Source organism: Tenrec ecaudatus, chromosome 4 (assembly GCF_050624435.1).
Source record: "Tenrec ecaudatus isolate mTenEca1 chromosome 4, mTenEca1.hap1, whole genome shotgun sequence".
Classification (NCBI taxonomy): Eukaryota; Metazoa; Chordata; class Mammalia; order Afrosoricida; family Tenrecidae; genus Tenrec; species Tenrec ecaudatus.
This window is the reverse complement of record NC_134533.1, coordinates 15977609-15997972: the sequence shown is the minus strand read 5'-3', so window position 1 is coordinate 15997972 and position 20364 is coordinate 15977609. Positions and strand designations below refer to the sequence as shown.

The 20364-nt window shown below is 38.0% G+C and overlaps 1 protein-coding gene across 1 annotated transcript; it reads right to left on the bottom strand.

The window, feature by feature from the left end:
• Positions 1–9243: 9243 nt before the first annotated feature.
• LOC142446319 (olfactory receptor 5B12-like) lies at positions 9244–10188 on the bottom strand. The gene has a single exon (XM_075548083.1). It carries the CDS (start codon positions 10186–10188, stop codon positions 9244–9246), a length of 945 nt encoding a protein of 314 aa, XP_075404198.1.
• Between the last annotated feature and the right edge of the window lie 10176 nt (positions 10189–20364).

The window sequence follows — 20364 nt, the reverse complement described above, 5'->3', positions numbered from 1 at the left end:
TTTACTTTGCTCTTATCCCACTATGATGCTTGACCTTCATTTAGGTTTCAGTAATTTCTCTCAGCTACATTGCCCTTGTTCAAGCCCCACCAGGCATCTTATACCCTCCTCGCCATTGATTTTAGATCACTTGTTGTTCCCTTTTCCCTGGGTTGGTTAGCATCCCCTTTCCTTTCCCTGGCCTCCCCAACTTCCGTGCTCCCCTAGAATCCTCCTCCCCATTGTTTTCTCCTCCAGATTGGTTATCCCACCTTTGTTATCTAAATAGACATACAGAGACGATAATAACCACAAAAACAAGACAGGGCAAAAAAAACAAACAAACACCATCATTTAAAAAAATGACAAAAAGACAAAAGCCTATAAATATTTGCAGATTTGCTTGTTAACCTTTAGTAATGTTTTCCAGTGTAGTCTGATGGGAGACACACCCTGGCCCCAAAGTTTATTTTTGGTATTCCCCGAGGACTTCATTGCTTTGCTCCCCTTACTGTTCTGTTCAATGCCCTTAGCATTTCACTCCGGTGTGGTGGGGTGAGATCAGGAGCAATTACAGCAAGGATGTTTTTAAAAACCTAAAACTTATTGTACACAGCTCATCTCAAGACATGAAATAAAAAACCATATCTTGTTAAAATTACATATTTTTAAGATTACTGAGGTATTTAGTTTATTGTTTATTGTGCCAATCGGGCCAATAAACACATGTGGGGTTATTTGAAAGGCAGAAGGATAAATGGCTCAGTGAGCCTTGCCTTTCTATTTCTTACTTTGTGATGGTTGGACCAGGGTACAGCTTCCTTAGCCAGTTCCCTACTTTAGCTGGCAAGCCTCACTTCCTGCAACACATCCCTGAGGAGAAGCCACATGGTCCTACCCTGATGCAGCCCTGGGTGCTGAAGCAGCCCTGTAGAGACCCTTGCCAGCACTGAGATGCTTACACATTCACTGATTCAGTTTTCCTCCTGTAGTGGGCATCATAGTGTGTGTTTTATGAGATGGAAGAGGACTTTGTGGATTGGTACCAGACATATGGGTTAATGTTGGACTTGTGGACTTGGGCAGCACTGGGTTGGGATGTTTTTTTGATGCACATGTATCCTTTATATAAAAATCTCTCTTATACATCAGTTTCTGTGGATTTGTTTCTCTAATGTATCCAGAGTAGCACAAAAGACTGCAGAAATCTTAGGTTTATTTAGTTAAGCAAACATATTTTGTGTATGAGACCAAAAGCATAACCTACTAAGAAAATATCAATAAATTACCCTCACCAATTGTTGTTTGAAAAACAATGTCAACAGAATAAAATTCCAAAGCACAGATTGGAGAATACATTTGCAAATCACCCATCTGTTAAAATATCTATATCCAGAAGATTTAAACAACTCCCAAAGCTCAATAACAAGAAAGGAAACCAAAAACCTATTGAAATAAGTAGCACACATTTTAACAGAAACTTCTTTATGGCTGATAAGAGGAGACAAATAAAAGCATCATTAGCTGGTAGGAAAATTCAAAATAAAAATACCATGAGATACTGCCATACACCAAATAGGAAAGCTAAAAAAAAAACAAAAAATCTAAAGACAAAACAATACAAAAGGACAATACCAAAGGTAGGCAATGATGTGAAGGGATTTGGATAATCACACATTTACTCTTGGGAATGTAATGTACGTACATAATACATCACTTAAAAGACTACTAGGTAGCTTCTTTTAAAAAATTATTTTATTGGGGCTCATACAACTCTTATCACAATCCTTACATAGATCCATTGTGTCAAGCACATTTGTACATTTGCTGCCATCATCATTCTCAAAACATTTTTTCTACTTGAGCCCTTGGTATCAGCTCCTCATTTTTCCCTCCCTCCCTCATGAACACTTGTTTATTTACAAATTAATATTTTGTCATGTCTTATACTGTCCAATGTCTCCCTTTACCCACTTTTCTGTTGTCAGTCCCCAGGGAGGGGATTATATGTAGATCATTGTGATCGATTCCCCATTTTTCTCCCACCTTCCCTTTACCGTAATGGTATTACTACTCTCATTATTGGTCCTGAGGGATTTATTTGTCTCGATTCCCTGTTTCCAACTGTTATCTTAACCATATACATGCTCTGGTCTAGCCGGATTTTTAAGGTAGAATTGGGTTCATGTTAGTTTGGGGAGAGGTGGGGAGCATTAAAGAACTAGAGGGAAGTTGTATGTTTCATCACTTCTACACTATACCCAGACTGGCTCTTCTCCTCCCTGCAACCCTTCTGTAAGAGGATGTCCAGTTGCCTACAGATAGACTTTTGGTCCCCAACCGGCACTCCCCCTCATTCACAATGATATGATTTTTTGTTCTTGGATGCCTGATACCTGATCCCATCGACAATTCGTGATCACCTGTGCTTCTTCCATGTGGGCTTTGTTGCTTCTCAGCTAGATAGCCACTCATTTATCTTCAAGCTTTTACGGCCACAGACATGATATCTTTTGATAGCCGAGCAACATCTGCTTTCTGCTTTCTTCCCCACATTTGCTTATGCACCCACTTTGTCTTTGGCGATTGTGTCTGGAAGGTGAGCATCGCTGAATTCCAGTTTAATAGAAAGAACAAAGTATTCTTGCATTAAGGGAGTACTTGCATGGAGGCCCAATATCCACCTTTTACCTTTGCATAAACCCATAAATTATGCACATAGATATCTCCCCATCATATACAAATATATTTACATATGTGCATTCCTGTATTTAGACCGGTATAAATGCCCTTTGCCTCCTAATTCTTTCCTCTTTTCTGTTTTACTTTCCTTTTGTACCACTATCATGCTCAGCCTTCATTTGCATTTCAATAATTCCTCTTGGTTACATTTCCTTGATCAAGCCCTACCAGACCTCTTACACGCTCCTCACCACAGATTTTGGATCGCGTGTTGTTCTCTTGTCCCTGAGCTTGTTAACACCACTTCCTTTCCCCACCTCCCCTTCTTCCATGTCCCACTGAAGGTCCCATTGTTTTCCTCTCCAGGTTGTTTATCCAACCTACTTTATCTAGATAGACCTGCAGAGATAATAATACGCACAAAAATAAGACAGAGCAAAACAATGCAACAAACCAATGATAAAAGGAAGAGAAAAGAAAAGTCTATAAATAGTTCAAGATCTGTTTGTTGACTTTTAAGAGTGTTTTCTGGTCAAGTCTGCTGGGGTGTCATGCCCTGGCCCCAAATCTGTTTCTGGTATTCTCTGGGGACTTTGTTGCTCTGTTCCACTTGCTGTTTTGTTTCACACCCTTAATGTTTCACCTCAGTGTGGTGGGGTCAGATCAGGTGTAAGTCCTGCTTTCAGATGGCAAGGCTCACTTCCTACAAGACATCCCAAAGAAACCACATGGACCTACCCTGATACAGCCTTGGGTGCTGTGGAGACCCCTACCAGAGCTGAGATGCTTACACGTTCACTGACTCCACTTTCTTCCTGCAGTCGGCATCTTTGCTTCTGATTTGTGAAATGGGGGAGGACTTTGTGGATTGATGTTAGACATATGGGTTAATGTTAGACTTGTGGGCTTGGACAGCACTGGGTTGGGATGTTTTCTTGATGTGCACATACCCTTTATAGACAACACTCTTTTATACGTATGAGTTTCTATGGATTTGTTTCTCTAATGTACCCAGACCAAAACCGAAGGTGAGCACTTAACAGTTGCATCACCAAGATTCCTTGCTTAGTTCTTACAAGGCCCACTCTTTGACATAGTTCTTATATTCCTAACTTTTAAATAGAGTTCTTCTGCTCCCCACTTTCTAGAAATCATATTATCAAGTGGACTCTCTCAATCAAGCATTTTTCATAATATTTATTTAGAAATGGTATCTTATACTGGAAAGTAAAGACTAGTTAGTAAAGTATGACAAACATTAAATATGTGATAATTAAACATCTTCAATATTTGTTTTAAAATGGAAAAGTGCTTCATACACACTGATTACACAGATAGCCACAATGATTCTAAATGTTCCCATGGAATGTAAACACAAAATAACCTGTCAACAGTAAGCAAAATGTAGCACATATACATTCATTGTGCTATCATAATACACAATCTTTTTTTAAACATTTTATTGGGGACTCATACATCTCTTATCACAATCCATACATACATCAATTGTGTAAAGCACATGTGTATATTCTTTTCCCTCATCATTTTCAAAATATTTGCTCTCCACTTAAGCTCTTTGCATCAGGTACTCTTGCCCTCCCTCCCTGATCCCCCTCCCTCATGAGCCCTTGATAAATTAATTATAAGTTATTGTTTTGTCATATCTGGCCCTGTCCGAAATCTCCCTTCACCCCCTTTTCTGTTGTCCGTCCCTCAGGGAGGAGGTCACATGTAGATCCTTGTAATCGGTTCTCTTTTTCCAACCCACTCTCCCTCCACCCTCCCAGTATTGCCCCTCACACCTCTGGTCCTGAAAGTATCATCCACCCTGGATTCCCTGTGCCTCCAGCTCCTAACTACACAAGTGTACATCCTCTGTTCTATCCAGACTTGCAAGGCATAATTCAGATCATGATAGTTGGGGGAGGTGGGGGGAAGAGGAAGCAGGAACTGGAGGAAAGTTGTATTCTTCATTGGTGCTACATCACACCCTGACTGACTCATCTCCTCCCATAGACCCCTCTGCAAGGGGATCCCCCGTGGCCAACAAATGGGCTTTGGATCTCCACTCTGCACTTCCCCCTTCATTCACCATGGTAAGATTTTTTTTTTTCTGATGATGCCTTATAGCTGATCCCTTCTACACCTCGTGATCGCACAGGCTGGTGTGCTTCTTCCTTGTGGGCTTTGTTGCTTCTGAGCTAAATGGCCGCTTGTTTACCTTCAAGCCTTTAAGACCCCAGACTCTATACGTTTTGATAGCCGGGCAATATCAGCTTTCTTCGCCACATTTGCTTATCAGTTATCAGGCATCAAAGAACAAAAAATCATATTATTGGCTGCACACCTCCACGATACGATCGCTGAGGACAAACAGATGCCTGATAACTGATCCCTTCAGAACCACGTGATCACACAGGCTGATGTGTTCTTCCATGTGGGCTTTGTTGCTTCTGATCTAGATGTCCACTTGTTTATCTTCAAGCCTTTAAGACCCCAGATGCTATATCTTTTGATAGCCGGACATCATCAGCTTTCTTCACCACATTTGCTTGTTCACCCGTTTTGTCTTCAGTAGTTGTGTTGGGAGGGTGAGCATCATAGAGTCCCAAATTAATAGAAGAAAGTACTCATGCATTGAAGGAGTACTTGAGTAGAGGCCCAATATCCTTCCACCACCTTAATACTAAACCTATATATATATAGGCACATAGATCTATTTCCCCATGGTCATATATATATGTGCATATGTACATTTCTTTGTCTAGAGGAGGAAAGTCAAGGGAAATAGAGGAAAGAGCTTGAAGGCAAAGGGAATTTATAATACAAAATCTTAAAGCACTTACTTTTGATCTCGAGGGAACTCAATTCTGTACTAAAACCTCCCATGGGCATGTGCACCTGTCATCTTTTTTGTACGTAACTGATTAGAGGTTTAATATGTGAGTATCTGTGAGATTGTACTTAAATATACTGACCAAGGCATGCTGACTCTGTGGGAGCACTGTGGCACAACACAAAGTCAATTCTATCTTTATGAGGATATTTCTTCTGTCAGACCATTTTTTTAATGATCATTTAAAATAATTTCCGTAAAATGTAAAAATCCTATAAAAAGTCTTCAAAACAGTGCATATTGTTCCCATATAGCCTGTGGTAGGTTGAATAATGGCCGTCTAGTATCCATCCAGGGCCCAACTCCTCGAATATGTGAATGTTTCTTAAAGTAGAAACAGAGAATTTAGGAGAGATGATTAAATTAAGGAGTTTGAGAAGATTATCCCAGTTTATCTTGGCTTGCCCTGAACACATTCACAGATACCATTTTCACTGGGAGTGAGAGATTTGACCAAAGAAGAGAAGGCAATAAAATCAAAAAGGCAGACTTTAAAATAATGCATCCACAAGCCATGGTATGCTGGCTACCACTGGAAACTCAGAGAGAGAAGGGATAGATTCTCCCACTAGGCAGCGTAGATAGTCACCAAGACTTTGATTTTTTGACCCATTGAAACACATTTCACACTTCAACCTCCAGAGCGGTGAGGTACTAAATACATGTGGTTTTGTTACTGTTGTTGTCATGTGACATGCAGTCAGTTTTATGTCATAGCGCCCCTATGTATGGCAGGATGGAACTGCACGTTCCTGAGCCATCCCCACAATTGTTTCTATGTTTGAGGCCGTTGTTGCAGTGTTAAAGCACAGAGAACACAGAGGGAAATGCCTAAGACGAATGAGAATTGGGCAAGCATAGAGCTGTACCATCATCAGACATTTTTGAACTCAAATCAACTCCAATATATTTATCATAGAAACAAATCAAATTTATTTTAAAATGTAGGTGGAGGAATAGAGAATGATGACCAAACAAGAATTTTCTGAAGAGAAAAGAGAGATGTTCTTAATGATAACATGTTTTACCATAAACCATGGAAATTTGCAAACTGTTAACACAGAAATAAACCAAAAAATGAAAACATGATAGACATTACAGAAATAGTGCTTAGCATGTAAATTCATTTAATTTTGAAAAATCATTGGTGATAAGGGCAGAAAAGAGGGATTATTCAAAAAATCATGTGGGAAAAATTACTTATCCATGTAAAATATATTGACTTTCAACCTCTATAATAAGTAAAAGATAAAGCAAGTTTGATTAAATAGATAGGGATGTGAATAGTTTTGTTATCATGCAGAAGGCATTGGAAAGTTGATTATTGCAGATGTAGTTGGGATAAAATTTAGCATATTATCATCTAATCGCCATTTTAAATTTATTCAAAGTTCTATTATTTTCCCAGGTTCTTTTTTGATATTTTATCCGATTTACTCTGTCATTATTACTTTTAAAACATGTGTTTCTATATATCAAATTCCTCTTATGTAAATCGATAGAGGCAGTAACTGGAATAATGGTTTCTTGGCGGAATGTCAGGGAAGTTGGGTCCAATGGGGAGTTCAAAGCAGTGAGTATAAGAAAGAAGAAAATGTTCTAGATTGTGGTGATGATGGCATAGCTTTTCTTAATGTGATTGGACTATTGAATTATATGGTAAGCGAATTATATACCAATTAAAGTGTTTTAAAAAACTCAAATTAGAAAGACAAAGTGTCAAACTTTAGGAAAGAAATTTAAAATAATATCCTTGTGTGTTTCCTTAGAGAGGTTTTCCAACTGTATTCAAGGAGTTTAAATTAATAATAAAAATTTGATAAATTGAATTACATTCAAATGGAAAATTTTCACCTTACCAAATGTCCTGAAAATGCTAAAGACAAGCCACACAGTGAGCTGAGGTATTTGCAACCCACAATCATGATGGAATGATTTGAAAAATTATGCATATGTCTCAAATTAATAAGCAAAAGTGAATGGTAAGGACTTAATAGAAAAATTGCAGTGTAATTTGAATTTCTATCTACAGTAAAGAATGGAGAAATAGTGTTAAATGTATAAAAAGATGCTTTGTTGCATTAATAGAGAAATACAAAATGAATCCATCTTACAATAATTTGATTAGCAACATTTATATGGGTCAATGCCTGTTGTTTTGGAGAGAGAACAACAATAACATTCACATAGATTTATAAAAATGCATGCTTTCGCTGGTTTGTGAGTTTGCTGCACAAGACGTCTTTAGAGCATAGAAAAACAAGGATGTTAATTTAAGGACTAAGTCGCACCTGACCCAACACATGGTATTTTCAATGCATCACATGGATGTGGAAGCAGGATGTAGAATCAAGAAGATCAAAGAAGAATTGATTCCTTTTCCTGGGGAAGAATATTGGAAGTACCATGGCATGACCAAAGGACAAACCCATCTGTCTTGGAAGAAGTTTGGCCAGACTGCTCCTTGGAGGTCAGGATGGGGAGACTTTGTCGTCAGCACTTTGAACATATTGTCAGGAGAGAGTCCCTGGAAAAGTATTTCATGTTTGATAGAGGTGCCGCAAAAACGAGGAAGACTCTCAAGAAGACGGATTGGCATTGTAGCTGCACAATGGGCTCAAGCATAGGAACAAGTAGGCGGACGGCACAGGACTGGGCAGTGTTTCCCTCTGTTTTGCATAAGGTCGCTATGAGTTGGAACCAACTCGATGGCACCTAATAGAAGTAACAAGTTAGTGACACGATTCCACATTATCTTAAAAGTAGAACGTAATAGTCACCATCTTTTTCAGAAATTTCACTTCAAAATCTGTCACTAAAAAGAGAAAAGATATCTCATACATGTAAACTAGGATGGAGATTCACAGTACAGCACATAAAAGTAATAATTAGGAGAAAACAATGCATTGGATAAATAACCCACAATTTATTCATATGATGAAATATTAAATACCAACAGAAATAAATTAAAACTAGAAACATCAATATGGTTAAATATAAATATCCCCAAACAACAATTTACATACTTTTATTCCTTTTGTATTTGTTAAGAAAGGTCACAAACAAGTCCCAAACCAAGCAATATTTTGTTAAGTCGTACAGGCACAAGCAGTAAGAGTATAAATAAAATCTTGGGTCTGGTTTAACATTTAAGATAATGATTTCTGCTGAAGAGAAGAGATTGAATCAACAAGAAAAAGAAATGGAGAAGCAACAATAACTTTATTTTTATATTTTATTCCTGGGAGCCTGTCTTAGTGCCTTTTGAATTCCTTCTATTAAGTGTGTATTTAAGAATACACATCTTATTGCAGTAAGGTTTGAAATTCTAGAAGAAAAGTAGACTCATTGTATTTATTTTTAAATATTTTCTCAATTGATGGGTGTAAGGTTGTTCTGGGTTTCTGATAAGTTATGAGTGTGCAGGCATGTGATGGAGTGTGTCTTGATTATAGAAACACATAAAGCAGTGACATGCAATACAGGTTTTCAAAATAAAAATTGCACACGCATAGTGATTTCTCCTGAATTAGAATCCCTAATATCTTCTATTTCTAGGTTTACCCTGTATAGCAGGGAAGTTGTTTCAATAATTTGGAAATTTGTGGAATAAGAATATATGTATTTTCTGAAGTTGTATTTGTGTCTGATCTGCATGAAACCTACATGTGAAGGTTTCTATATAATTAGAATAAGAATCCTATCGAAGACTTTACCTTCCCAACAACCTTTATAAAGGCATTCTTGACCTCTTTATTTCTCACACTGTAAACCAGAGGGTTAAGCATGGGGAGGATTATAGTATAAAATAAAGATGCCAATTTATCTAAGTCCATGGAGTGTCCAGAGCTGGGCTTTAGGTAAGCAAAGGTGATTGTCCCATAGAGGCCTGTGACTACAGTCAGGTGGGAAGCACAAGTAGAAAAGGCCTTCTTGCGTCCTTCTGCTGAGCGCATCCTCAAGATTGTAGCAAATATTAACACATAAGAGGACAGTATTACAGTGAGGGAAAAGAAGGCATTGCAAGCTACTATAAAAAACATAATGATTTCACTATTGTGGATGTCAGAGCACGAGATAGCTATTACAGGAGGAACATCGCAGAAAAAGTGGTCAATCACATTGGACCTACAGAAGGAGAGCCTGAAAGTGTTCCAAGTGTGGATACATTCATCCAGGAGAGCAAAGAAATAGCAGCCTAAGCACAGGCAGGCACACACATTTGTCGTCACCAGTGTGTTATAATGAAGGGGTCTGCACACAGCTGCATAACGATCATAAGCCATGACCACCAGCAGGTCGCTTTCAATAATGGCAAAAAATCCAAAACAGAACAACTGAGTGGCACAGTCATTAAAAGAGATAACTTTGTCTCCTGTGAGAAGCGCTGTCATTACTTTGGGAGTGACAGCTGAGGAATAACCGATGTCGGCCAGAGAGAGGTTGCTGAGGAAAATGTACATGGCAGTGTGGAGACGGGAGTCCAGCAGGATCAGCAGGATCATCCCCAGGTTGAAAACGAGAGTGAGGAAGTAGATGATCAGAAAAATGATGAAGAGTGGAATCTGCAGCTTTGGGTCACTGGTTAACCCCACGAGAATGAACTCTGTTGCCTCTGAATTGTTCTCCATAGGGACCGCTGGGAAAGTAAGTGGCTGTCTTGCTGCAATGAGAAAACAGAATCAGGATGACAGAGGAGAGAACATGTGCTATCAGTGATACATCTAATTTTATTATTACCATGGTTATCAGGATTCCCTTGATGTCTCACATGGCCACTGCAAACCTACTGTCATCAAGTCAATTCTGACTTACAGTGACTGTAAAGGACAGAGTAGCACTGCTCTAGTACGTTTCTGAGACTAACTCTTGATGGAAACGTAAGGCCACATCTTTCTTCAGCAGAGTTATAGGTAGTTTTGATCTGTTGACCTTGTGGTTAGCAGCCCATACTAAGCCCACTACTCCAACAGTGCTGTAGTCACATGAATGGTTTCTTTATTAAATTATAGGGGGTTCCAGCTAAGAGGATTTCTGAAAATGAAGTGTACAGTAGGAAAGTGAATTATACAAAGTCACAAGATTACTTACAGACCAGAATGGGAAACTCTTTCAATTCATCTTTTTCTATCATTGATTCAGAATTTTGCTAATATTGACTAAAATATAGTAACTGGATTAAGCTGGGATGTAATTTGTTGTTGTTGTTGTTTTTTGTCAGCTCTCAATTTTCTTTGTTTGCAATGCGTCAAAACAGTTTTATGCAACAGTTAAAAACAATCAAATAAAACATGGCTTAAGCCTGAAGGATCCCACTGTATCATAAGTACATAGGCTGTGCCAAATCAGACTCCAAACCAAAACCACTGCCATCGAGTTGATTCTGAGTCCTGCTATGTTGTGGTTAGGTCCCTTCATGTCTGTCATGACTTATAGCACCCCATGCATCACAGAAGGAAACACTGCATGGTTCTTGGCCAGCCTTGCATTGGTTCCTATGTCCCAACCCCTGGTGTCAATGCACACCGTATCCATGCACTTTGTGGACAGCCTGCCTCTTTTTTTGCTTCCCTTCCACTTTACCAAGCGTGATCCAGTAACCGATTTTTCCTGACACTAAGTCCACATTTTCTAAGTGGAAGTCGTGCTATCAGTGCCTCTTTGGAACACTATGGCCTTCATTCTGGAAGACAGATCAGTTTGCCTTGTTAGCGGTCTGCGGTACTCCACTGTTCTCTGCACCACCATTCAATGCATCGATTCTTTGACAGCTTTCCTTATGCAGTTGGGTTTCAGTCCAAGAGTCAGTTGGTGTCCTATCAATTCCTAGAACCTTGTCTGTGGTTAATTCATTTCGTGAGCTTGAACTTCTTCCTTCAGCACCGTTGTTTCTTGCTCATAGGCTCCCTCTGGAAATGGTGGACAGTTGACTGGTTCTTTTTGGTACAGTGACTGTTTATTCTTGTCATCTTCTCTTGATAGTTGCTGTGTGGTTCAATATTTTCCCAGAGAACCTTTCAAGATTTTAACTCGAAGCTCGATATTTTTCTCGATTTCTTTCAGTTTCCCATATGCTGAGTGTGTCTTTCCTTTTGGTTTCTAATTCTACGTCTTTGCACATTTCATTATATTTGGCTTTGGAGCTGACCTTTGAAATTTTCTACTCAACTCTGATTTAATCCTTTCTTCCATTTTGTTTTAGCTACTCTACAATTAAGAGCAAGTTTCCAACTCTCTTCTGACTTTTAATTTCTTCTCTACTTCCTGTCTTTTTAATGACCTTTGATTTCTTCATGAATGATGTTCCCAATGTCCTCCCACAGCTCATCAAGTATTTGGCATTAATTAATGTTCAACGGAGCAAATCTGTTCTTGAGAAATTTTCAGAATGCAGGTGGGATAGACTCAACATCATATTTTGACTCTCGTGGACTTGTTTTAATTTTCTTCAGCTTTATTCTGGACGTACATATGAATAATTATTGGTTTGCTTCAGAGTCAGTCCTGGCCTGGTTTTAGTTGCTGAAATTGAATTTCTCCATAGTGTCTTCTTTCAGATGTAGTCAATTTTACTGCTGTGTATTGTAATGGGGGAAGTCCATGTGTATAGTTGCCTTTGGTGTTGTTGAAAAAAGGTATAAGCTATGAACAAATAGTTGTGTAGCACAATTCTATCATGCAATATCCAGTGCATTTCTATCATCATGACCATATTTTCAAATTACTTTTACTATCTCTTTGTTTCCAACATTTGCATTAAACTACAATAATTATCAATGCATCTTGATTGCATGTTGGTCAATTTCGGATGAAAGTTGTTGGAATAATTCTTTAATTTCGTCACGACTAGCTTTTATGGTTAATATATAAATTTAAATGCTAGTTGCCTAGATTGGATTTCCTTGATGGTGAAAAGATATAATCCCATCACAGACAGCATTGTACATTATTCAGTATAGATCTTTAATATCCTATTGGAGCATGAACACCAAGCCATTTCTCTTGATTTCATTATTCGAGACATAGTAAATATGTGAATTTTCTGAATCAAAATATCCACATCAGTCCATTTCAGCTCACTAATGTCTAGGATCTTGATCTTTATGCATTGCATTTCACTTTCAATCACTTCCTATTTTCCTAAATTCATGCTTCACAGATTCCAAGTCATAATCATTAGCAGAATTTTGTAGGTGTTTCTCATGACCTTCAGTACTGACTTGTGACCTTCAGTACTGTCTCCTCAGCAAATAAAGACCCTGAAGGATCCCCTCCCACAAACTGTACCTGGCTCTCAGTATGGTGACTCCAATCCGAAATATCAGCTCCTCCACAGTCACAATTGAAGTACACTCAGATCTCAGGGGTCTCTTCTCCAACAATATCTGCAATGTTCTTCTTACATTGTTTAGGCCTTCAATATCTGATGATGTTTCAAAGCTATGCATAGGTTTTCAGTGGTCCTTCCTTCAAAGCGGATAGAGTCCTTCATTGTTCTCCATCTGGAAGCTCCACTGAAACCTGTTCATTTTGGGTGACCTTGATGACATTTGAAATACCATTGGATGCTTACAGCATTACAGCAACACACCAGCCACCACAGGGTGACAAATTGACAGACCTAGTACAGCAAATGGATGTACTTAGTAACTCTATATCGGATTTCTAAGGCTGTATATCTTTACAGAAGCAGCACATAAATACCTAATGAAGTCCAGTATTTTACTTTCATCATGCTCAGTGAAGAACATGTCATATTTTTGTTTTTCAAAACTAACTTGCAGTAACTTCTTTATTCCCTACCCATGATTTTCAAAACCTCTATTTAATCCTTCAGCATTTCTTTTATTTTCTCTTTTAAAAAATCATTTTACTGTGGGCTTGTATAATTTTTATCACAATTGATCCATTGTATCAGGCACATTTGTACATTTGTTGCCATCATCATCCTCAATCCACTTTCTACTTGAGCCCTTGGAATGAGCTTGTCTTTTTCCCCCCTCCCTATCGCATGAACACTTGATAATTTATAAATTATTTTTTTCATGTCTTACACTGTCTGATGTCTCCCTTCACCCACTTTTCTGTTGTCCATCCCCAAGGGAGAGGGTTATATGTGATCATTTTGATCAGTTCCCCCTTTCTGACCCAGCTTCCTCTTCCCCTCCTATTATTGCTACTCTTATCATTGGTCCTGAGGGCTTTATTTGCCCTGGATTCCCAGTGTTTCCAGCTCTTATCTGTGCCAGTGTACATCCTCTGGTCTAGGCGATTTGTAAAGTAGAATTGGGATCATGATAGTGGGGGAAGGATACAAGTGAATAGTCTTTCTGATGTAAATTCTAGCTCCACCATTTATAGAATTGATGAATTTGAGCGGAAGAAAATATCAATGAGTTGTAAATTTTCTATCAATCTATTATGAGACTTCAAAACTGAAACTAAATTCAACTGCCATCAAGTCAAATCCAACTAATGGTGCCACTATAGGACAGAGTATAACTACACTTATGGGTTTCTAAGACTGTAACTCTCTTAGAGAGTAGAAAGCTTCAAATTTCTCCCAAGGAAAATCTGATGGACTCACATTGCTGACCTTGTAGTTAGCAACCCAATGCAATCATTGTGCCACCAGGGTTCCTACTATCAAAGTTAGTTAGTAATGTAAAAATTATATTTTTTAACTTCTTAATTATTATGATTTGAACAGTATCATTGATGCGTTTGGAGTTAGACGTTCAGATGATATAAGACTTTCAGATAAGCATAAATCAAAAGTTTTATATCTTCTCTCAATACATTGCTTTCTTTTATATCTTAACTCTCCTATCTTCTATTAATACACTCTAGTGGTGTAGTGGGTTATTGGTTATGCGTTGGTGTGTGGACTGCAGTTGCTTCACAGGATAACAATAATAGTTTCCACTCCTCTAAGGTTGCAGATAGTTTTGAAAATCCACGGGGGCAGTTCTACCCCATCTTATACTGTTGCTGTGAGTCAGAATTGATTCAAGGCAGTGAACTTTGTTTTGTTTTTTGTTGGCATAGTGGTTCACTCATTGAACTGTTAACTATACAGTCAGCGATAGAAAGCCAGCAACAGTTCTGTAGGAGCCCTGGGTGGCTGAATGGTTACACTGAGAGCTGATCACTGCAGGATTTGCAGTTGGAAATCAGAAGCTACTTCACAGGAGAAAGAAAAGGGATTCTCTTCTTGTGAAGCTGGTCTTATAAACCAACAGAAAGAATTCTACCGTGTCTTACAGTGTCATTATCAGTCAGAATTGATTCAGGGGCAGTGAATTTTTTAAATGGGCTATTATTGAACATTTTGATCAAAGATTCTATAGATGAACACTAATCAAAAGAGGGAGAATACATAGCAGAATTTAAAATTTTCTTATAATCCAGACTTTATGATGCCTCCAGACTGGATGAAACCCTCACACCATTTAATCACAGATATGTGTTTAAACTTTGGACCAAAAGTATCCTTTAAAGTCTTAAGACCTGGACAGGGCTCTTGCAGCTCCAGGGACAGGGATGGGGTTCAGCTACCTTGTTGCTTCTGTTTACATCTCTCCTCTGTTCCCACGAATTCCTGGAGGTCTGCAAGGAGCTTTTTCTAGGCACAGTCACAGCTTGCCACTACCACCTAGAGGCAGGGACAAAACCCTCCCAGCTGCATTGGCAGGGATCAGGGTTCATTTACAATGTTGCTTTTGTTTACATCTTTTCTCTCAGTCCCCCCACAGTCTTTGAGTGCTATGCAGGGATATATTTTCTCATTTCAGCTGTGGCTTACCACTGCTGCCTCAGGGAAGGGACTAAACCCTTGCAGCTCCACAGGCAGGGAGTGGTACTCAGCTAGATAGTTGCTTTATTTCCCCCTCTTCCCTATATTCTCGCACAGTCTAAACCGTCTTACTGTTTAATTTTTTTCTCCTGTTTGTCTCTTTTCTGTACTCTCACACTCCACTGCTGACCTCGAGACCACTCCCCTTAGCCTAGGGCATTTACACCTCCACCACACCCAGCTAGGTGAGCTCCACCCTGTGTTGCTAGCCTGAGATTAGGGAAAGCCCTGTTTTCCCTCCAGGGGATACTCTACCCATCCTTTCATGGGGCAACTCCTGGCATTGTAACTGGGGGCATAAGGCAGCTTGGCCAAGAGTCATCAACATTCCAAATTGATGGAGGAACTTTTGCCCAACCTCTGCAACATGAAATCAGGCAACCAACCAGCCTTCTGAGCCACTCCTCTGATAGGGAAGCCACAGGAGGATAACTTTGTGACCCTTCTAAAAAGGAATTATAAGATACGTAGTGGTCACAGCAAAAGTATTATTTGGAAGGAAATTTATAGTAATTATGGCACATATCATAAAAAGAATAAAGTAAATATCTTCATCTCAACCTAACATCATAATCAATTAGAGCAAGAGAAGCATAACAAAATCTCAACCAGCAGAAGAAAAGGGATAGTTAAGATAAGGAACAGAATAAATGGTTTGGAAAATAAGAAAATAGTTGAAAGAACTGAAAACACGAGAAGTTGGTTCTTTGAAAAGGTTAACAAAATTGACACACCAATGGCAAATTGACCAGAGGAACAGAAGGAGAAGATGCAAACATCATGGCTTTGAAATGAATGGGCAGGATCAATACAGAACAAATTGAAAAAGAGAAATAAGGATACAATACTATAAAAGACTTTTATCCAACAAATATAAAAAACAAAAAGAATCGAAATATTTTCTAGAAACACATAACTAAATTAACAAAGACGGATGTAGAGAATCTCAACAGATAATTTAAAAGAAAGAAAGAAATAGATTAGGTCATTAATAATTTCTAACAACAAAAAATGTCGAGGACCAGACATCACAAAGGATTATACAAAACAGTAATAAATATTGAATGCCAATATTACTCAAACTATTCCAGAATGTAGAAAAGGACAGCAATATGAAACAAGCATACCCTTGATATGAAACTCAGACAAAGACATCACCAGAATAAAAATTACAGACCAATATCCTTTATGAACATAGATGTGAAAATTATAAATAAAACATAGCAAATATACTCCAATAAGATATTTTTAAATGCATTATGAACAGATAGGATTCTTAGCAGTCATGCAAGGACAGTTTAACCTGGGGTGGGGGGAGAAATCAATGTAATTAACTATACGAATAAAACAAAGAAAAAGAAGGACATGACCACATAAGTTAATGCAGAAAAAGCATTTGACCAAATCCAAGACCCTTTCCTGAAAAAATCCACTCAGCAAAATAGGATACTAGGGAAATTCCTCAACATAATAAAGGCAATATATAAAAAACCAAAGGAAATGTCTCACTCAATAAAGAAAAACTAAAGATTGATGTAGAAAATCTCAAAAGATCATTAAGAAGAAAGAAATAAGTCAGGTCATTAAAATGTCTAACAACAACAACAACAACAGCAACAACAACAGAATTCCTGTTGTGTAAGGGAACCAGAGAAGAATATCCTTTATTGACACACTTATTTTATATGGTGCTGGAAGTTTTATCCATAGCTATCAAACAACAAAAAGAAATCAATGGCATCCATTTTGGAAATGAAGAAACAAAACAATGTTTGCAGATATGAGTCTGAACTTAGAAAATCCCCAAAGCTTGAGAAGAAAATAGGTGGGAATTTTTTTTTTAATCAGGAAATTTGGGAGGTATGAGATCAGCATAGAAAAAGCAACTGAATTCCTGTGTACTAATGAAGAGATTTCTAAAAAAGAAATCAAGAAAATGATACTATTCATAATAGCAACTCCAAAGATAAAATTCTTTGGAATAAATTTAATCAGATAAAAAAAGGCTTGTGCAAAGACAACTATAAAACACTTACAAAAGAAAGAAAGAAATAAAAAGAAGCAAACAAGTTCACTGCCATGGATTCAATACTGACTCACAGCGACTCTGTTGAACAGAGAACTGTCCCTGACAGTGTCCAAGACCAGAGCTCTTTACAGGAATAAGAAGTCCAGTCTTTTGTAGTCAGAGATGCTAGTGGCTTGGCGCAGCCGATCTTACAGATCCCAGCCCAGTGCATAACCACTAGGTCACCAGGGCTCCAGAAACAAGTGAGAGACCTACAGACATGGAGATTCATACATGGGAATAGAAATATTGTGAAAATGTCCATACTATCTTGAGTTATCTATAAATATAATGCAATTTCAATCCGAGTCCCAGAAACATTTTTTCAACAGTTGGAGAAACTAATCCTCAACCTTATGTATGAAGGAAAGAGGCCCATGTTAAACAAAACACCACACAAAAAAGGGAAAAAAACTCAGTAGAAGGCTTTTCACTTCTTGACCTCAAAACCTACTACTAGGCCACACTAGTCAAAACAGCTAGGTACTGACCCAACAGAACATACACAGAGCAATGAAACAGAATAGAGCACTCAGAATAGAGCACTCAGAAATGAAGCTCTCCACCTACAGACACTTATTTAGACAAAGCACTCAGACATATTAAATCAGGGTCAGATAAAATGTGCCCAACAAAGAGTGCTAGCAAAACTAGATTTCCACTTGCAGGAGATGAAAGCAGAATCCATACCTCACTCTATATACAAAATATGAACTCAAGAAGAATTAAAGATATAAAAATAAACTCCAAAAAATAAATTCATCAATGAAGAAATAGAGACAAGCATAACAAAATACAAGGGAAGACAAAATAGAAGACTCAGCCCTCCTGAAAATAAGGTGTGTGTGTATATTAAGGTGTGTGTATATTTAAAGACTTTATCAAAAGAGTTAAAAGATAACCCATAGACTGAGAAAAAATTGAGGCAATGATATATCAGAAAATGGATTTACCTAAAAAATATATAGAAATCTGCAACACGTCAACAAGAAAATAACTTAAAATCCAATTTAAAACTGAGCCAAGAGTGTGCACCGACAGTTCACCAAGGAAGACCTGGAAGTAGCCAAGAATTGTTTACAATCATCAGCTGTTGCTGCGTTGTTAGGTGCCTTTGAGTCAGGTCTAATGGATGGTGACCCCATGTGCCACAGAACAAACACTGCCAAGTCCAGTGCCTTCCTCAAAATTGTTGCCATGCTTGAGCCATTGTTGCACCCAATGTGTCAATTCAACACTGATACCAAAGTGTAAAGTCCAAAAACCACAAGAAACACAAAAATAACAAATAAGGAGGGTGTGGACATTACTGAGCACTCTCACACTGTTGGTGGGACAATCAAAATATATAAACATTGTGGATAGCAATATGGCATGTCCTCAAACAACTAGAAGTTGAAATAGCATATATCCCTGCAATCCCTTTACTTACTATAAAAACTGTATCATGAACATACGTATGCACAAGCATGTTTATCACAGTACTATTCACACTAGCAAGGAGATGAAAACACCTAAATGCCCATGAATGAAGGAATGGATTAATAACTTTTGGTAATACACAAAATGGAATTCTATGTACCACTAAAAAGTGAAACACCACAGGAAATGGATGGATTTAAGGGAAATGGATGGATTTTGCGTTTATTTTAAAATAGATTTTTAAAAGATGGAATTAAGTTAGCAATTCACAGAGGGACTTCATTGTTATACAAGAAAAAAATCAAGACAAAAAATGTTCATACCAAAGGAAATAGACTTTGGTGATTAGTGCTGTGTGTGTGTCGGGGGCAGGGAGAGTCCAGAAAGGGCAAGGTTAGAGGACAGACAAATGTGACCTAATAGGAAGGAGAAGATAGTAATCTATCAGTGTGAGAACAAGGAGGGAAAACATGAGCTATTTGGAAGTTTGCTAAGTTATTTAAGTGGTTCAATATAAAAATGATGGTCAAAAATATAATTCTTCACTTACTTCACAATAAAAAGGTTTTTAAAACTAATTGATGCTTTTAAATTATGATGTGCATATATTATATTGACTACCACAAGGAGAAACATGTGTGTCTTAAAAGAAGTACAGCCAATGTGCTCATTAGAAATGAAAATGGTGAAATGTGGTCTCATGTGTTCTGAACAGGTTATGAGAATCAACCAGTTTCTGGAGAAAGATATCTTGTTTGGTAAAGTAGAGCATCAATGAAAATGTGGAAGACTGTCAACAAGATGAACTGATGCAGTGGCTGCAACAGTGGACTCACACATAGCAAACCTTGTGAGGGCCTGGCAGCTTCATTCATTCTATTACATATATGTTTCTAAGAAATGAAACTCCTTGGGACATACCTAGCAACAACAATCATTGCAGTCAATGAACTTATAGAAATTTCATTTTTATATACTCGAAATAGATTTGGATATTGAAGAACAAATTATGGCATTGCTCATAATTATCAAATTAGTGGGATAAAAATGTCCCAACTCTGAAGCTAATTATGAATTTCAATGGTCATAGCCTCAGACAGGACAAGATTTGAGTCATCCCTGAAACTGTTTGTCTTAATTATACAATCCAAACCAATAACACATGGAATAACTTTGATATTGGACAAAAGAGCTATTTGTTTGTTTGCTTTTTTAATAGATGTTGTTCTTGATGGATGCTGGAATAGCAACTGCCAAGGAAAAGCCTTGTTTCCCTTGCTGGAGTTGCACCAAGTTTATTTAGCGTTGGTGCACTCTGGAAACTCAGGGCTTTGATCACTCTGAATTTTTTTTCTTTTTTTTTTTAGAGTGAGTGAGTGTGAGAGAGAGTGAGTGAGTGAGTGTGAGAGTGAGTGAGTGAGAGTGAGTGAGAGAGAGTGAGTGAGAGAGAGTGAGTGAGAG

Bases quoted from the DNA above. Each gene is read 5' to 3' on its own strand.
- LOC142446319 (XM_075548083.1), bottom strand. From the start codon at position 10,188: ATGGAGAACAATTCAGAGGCAACAGAGTTCATTCTCGTGGGGTTAACC.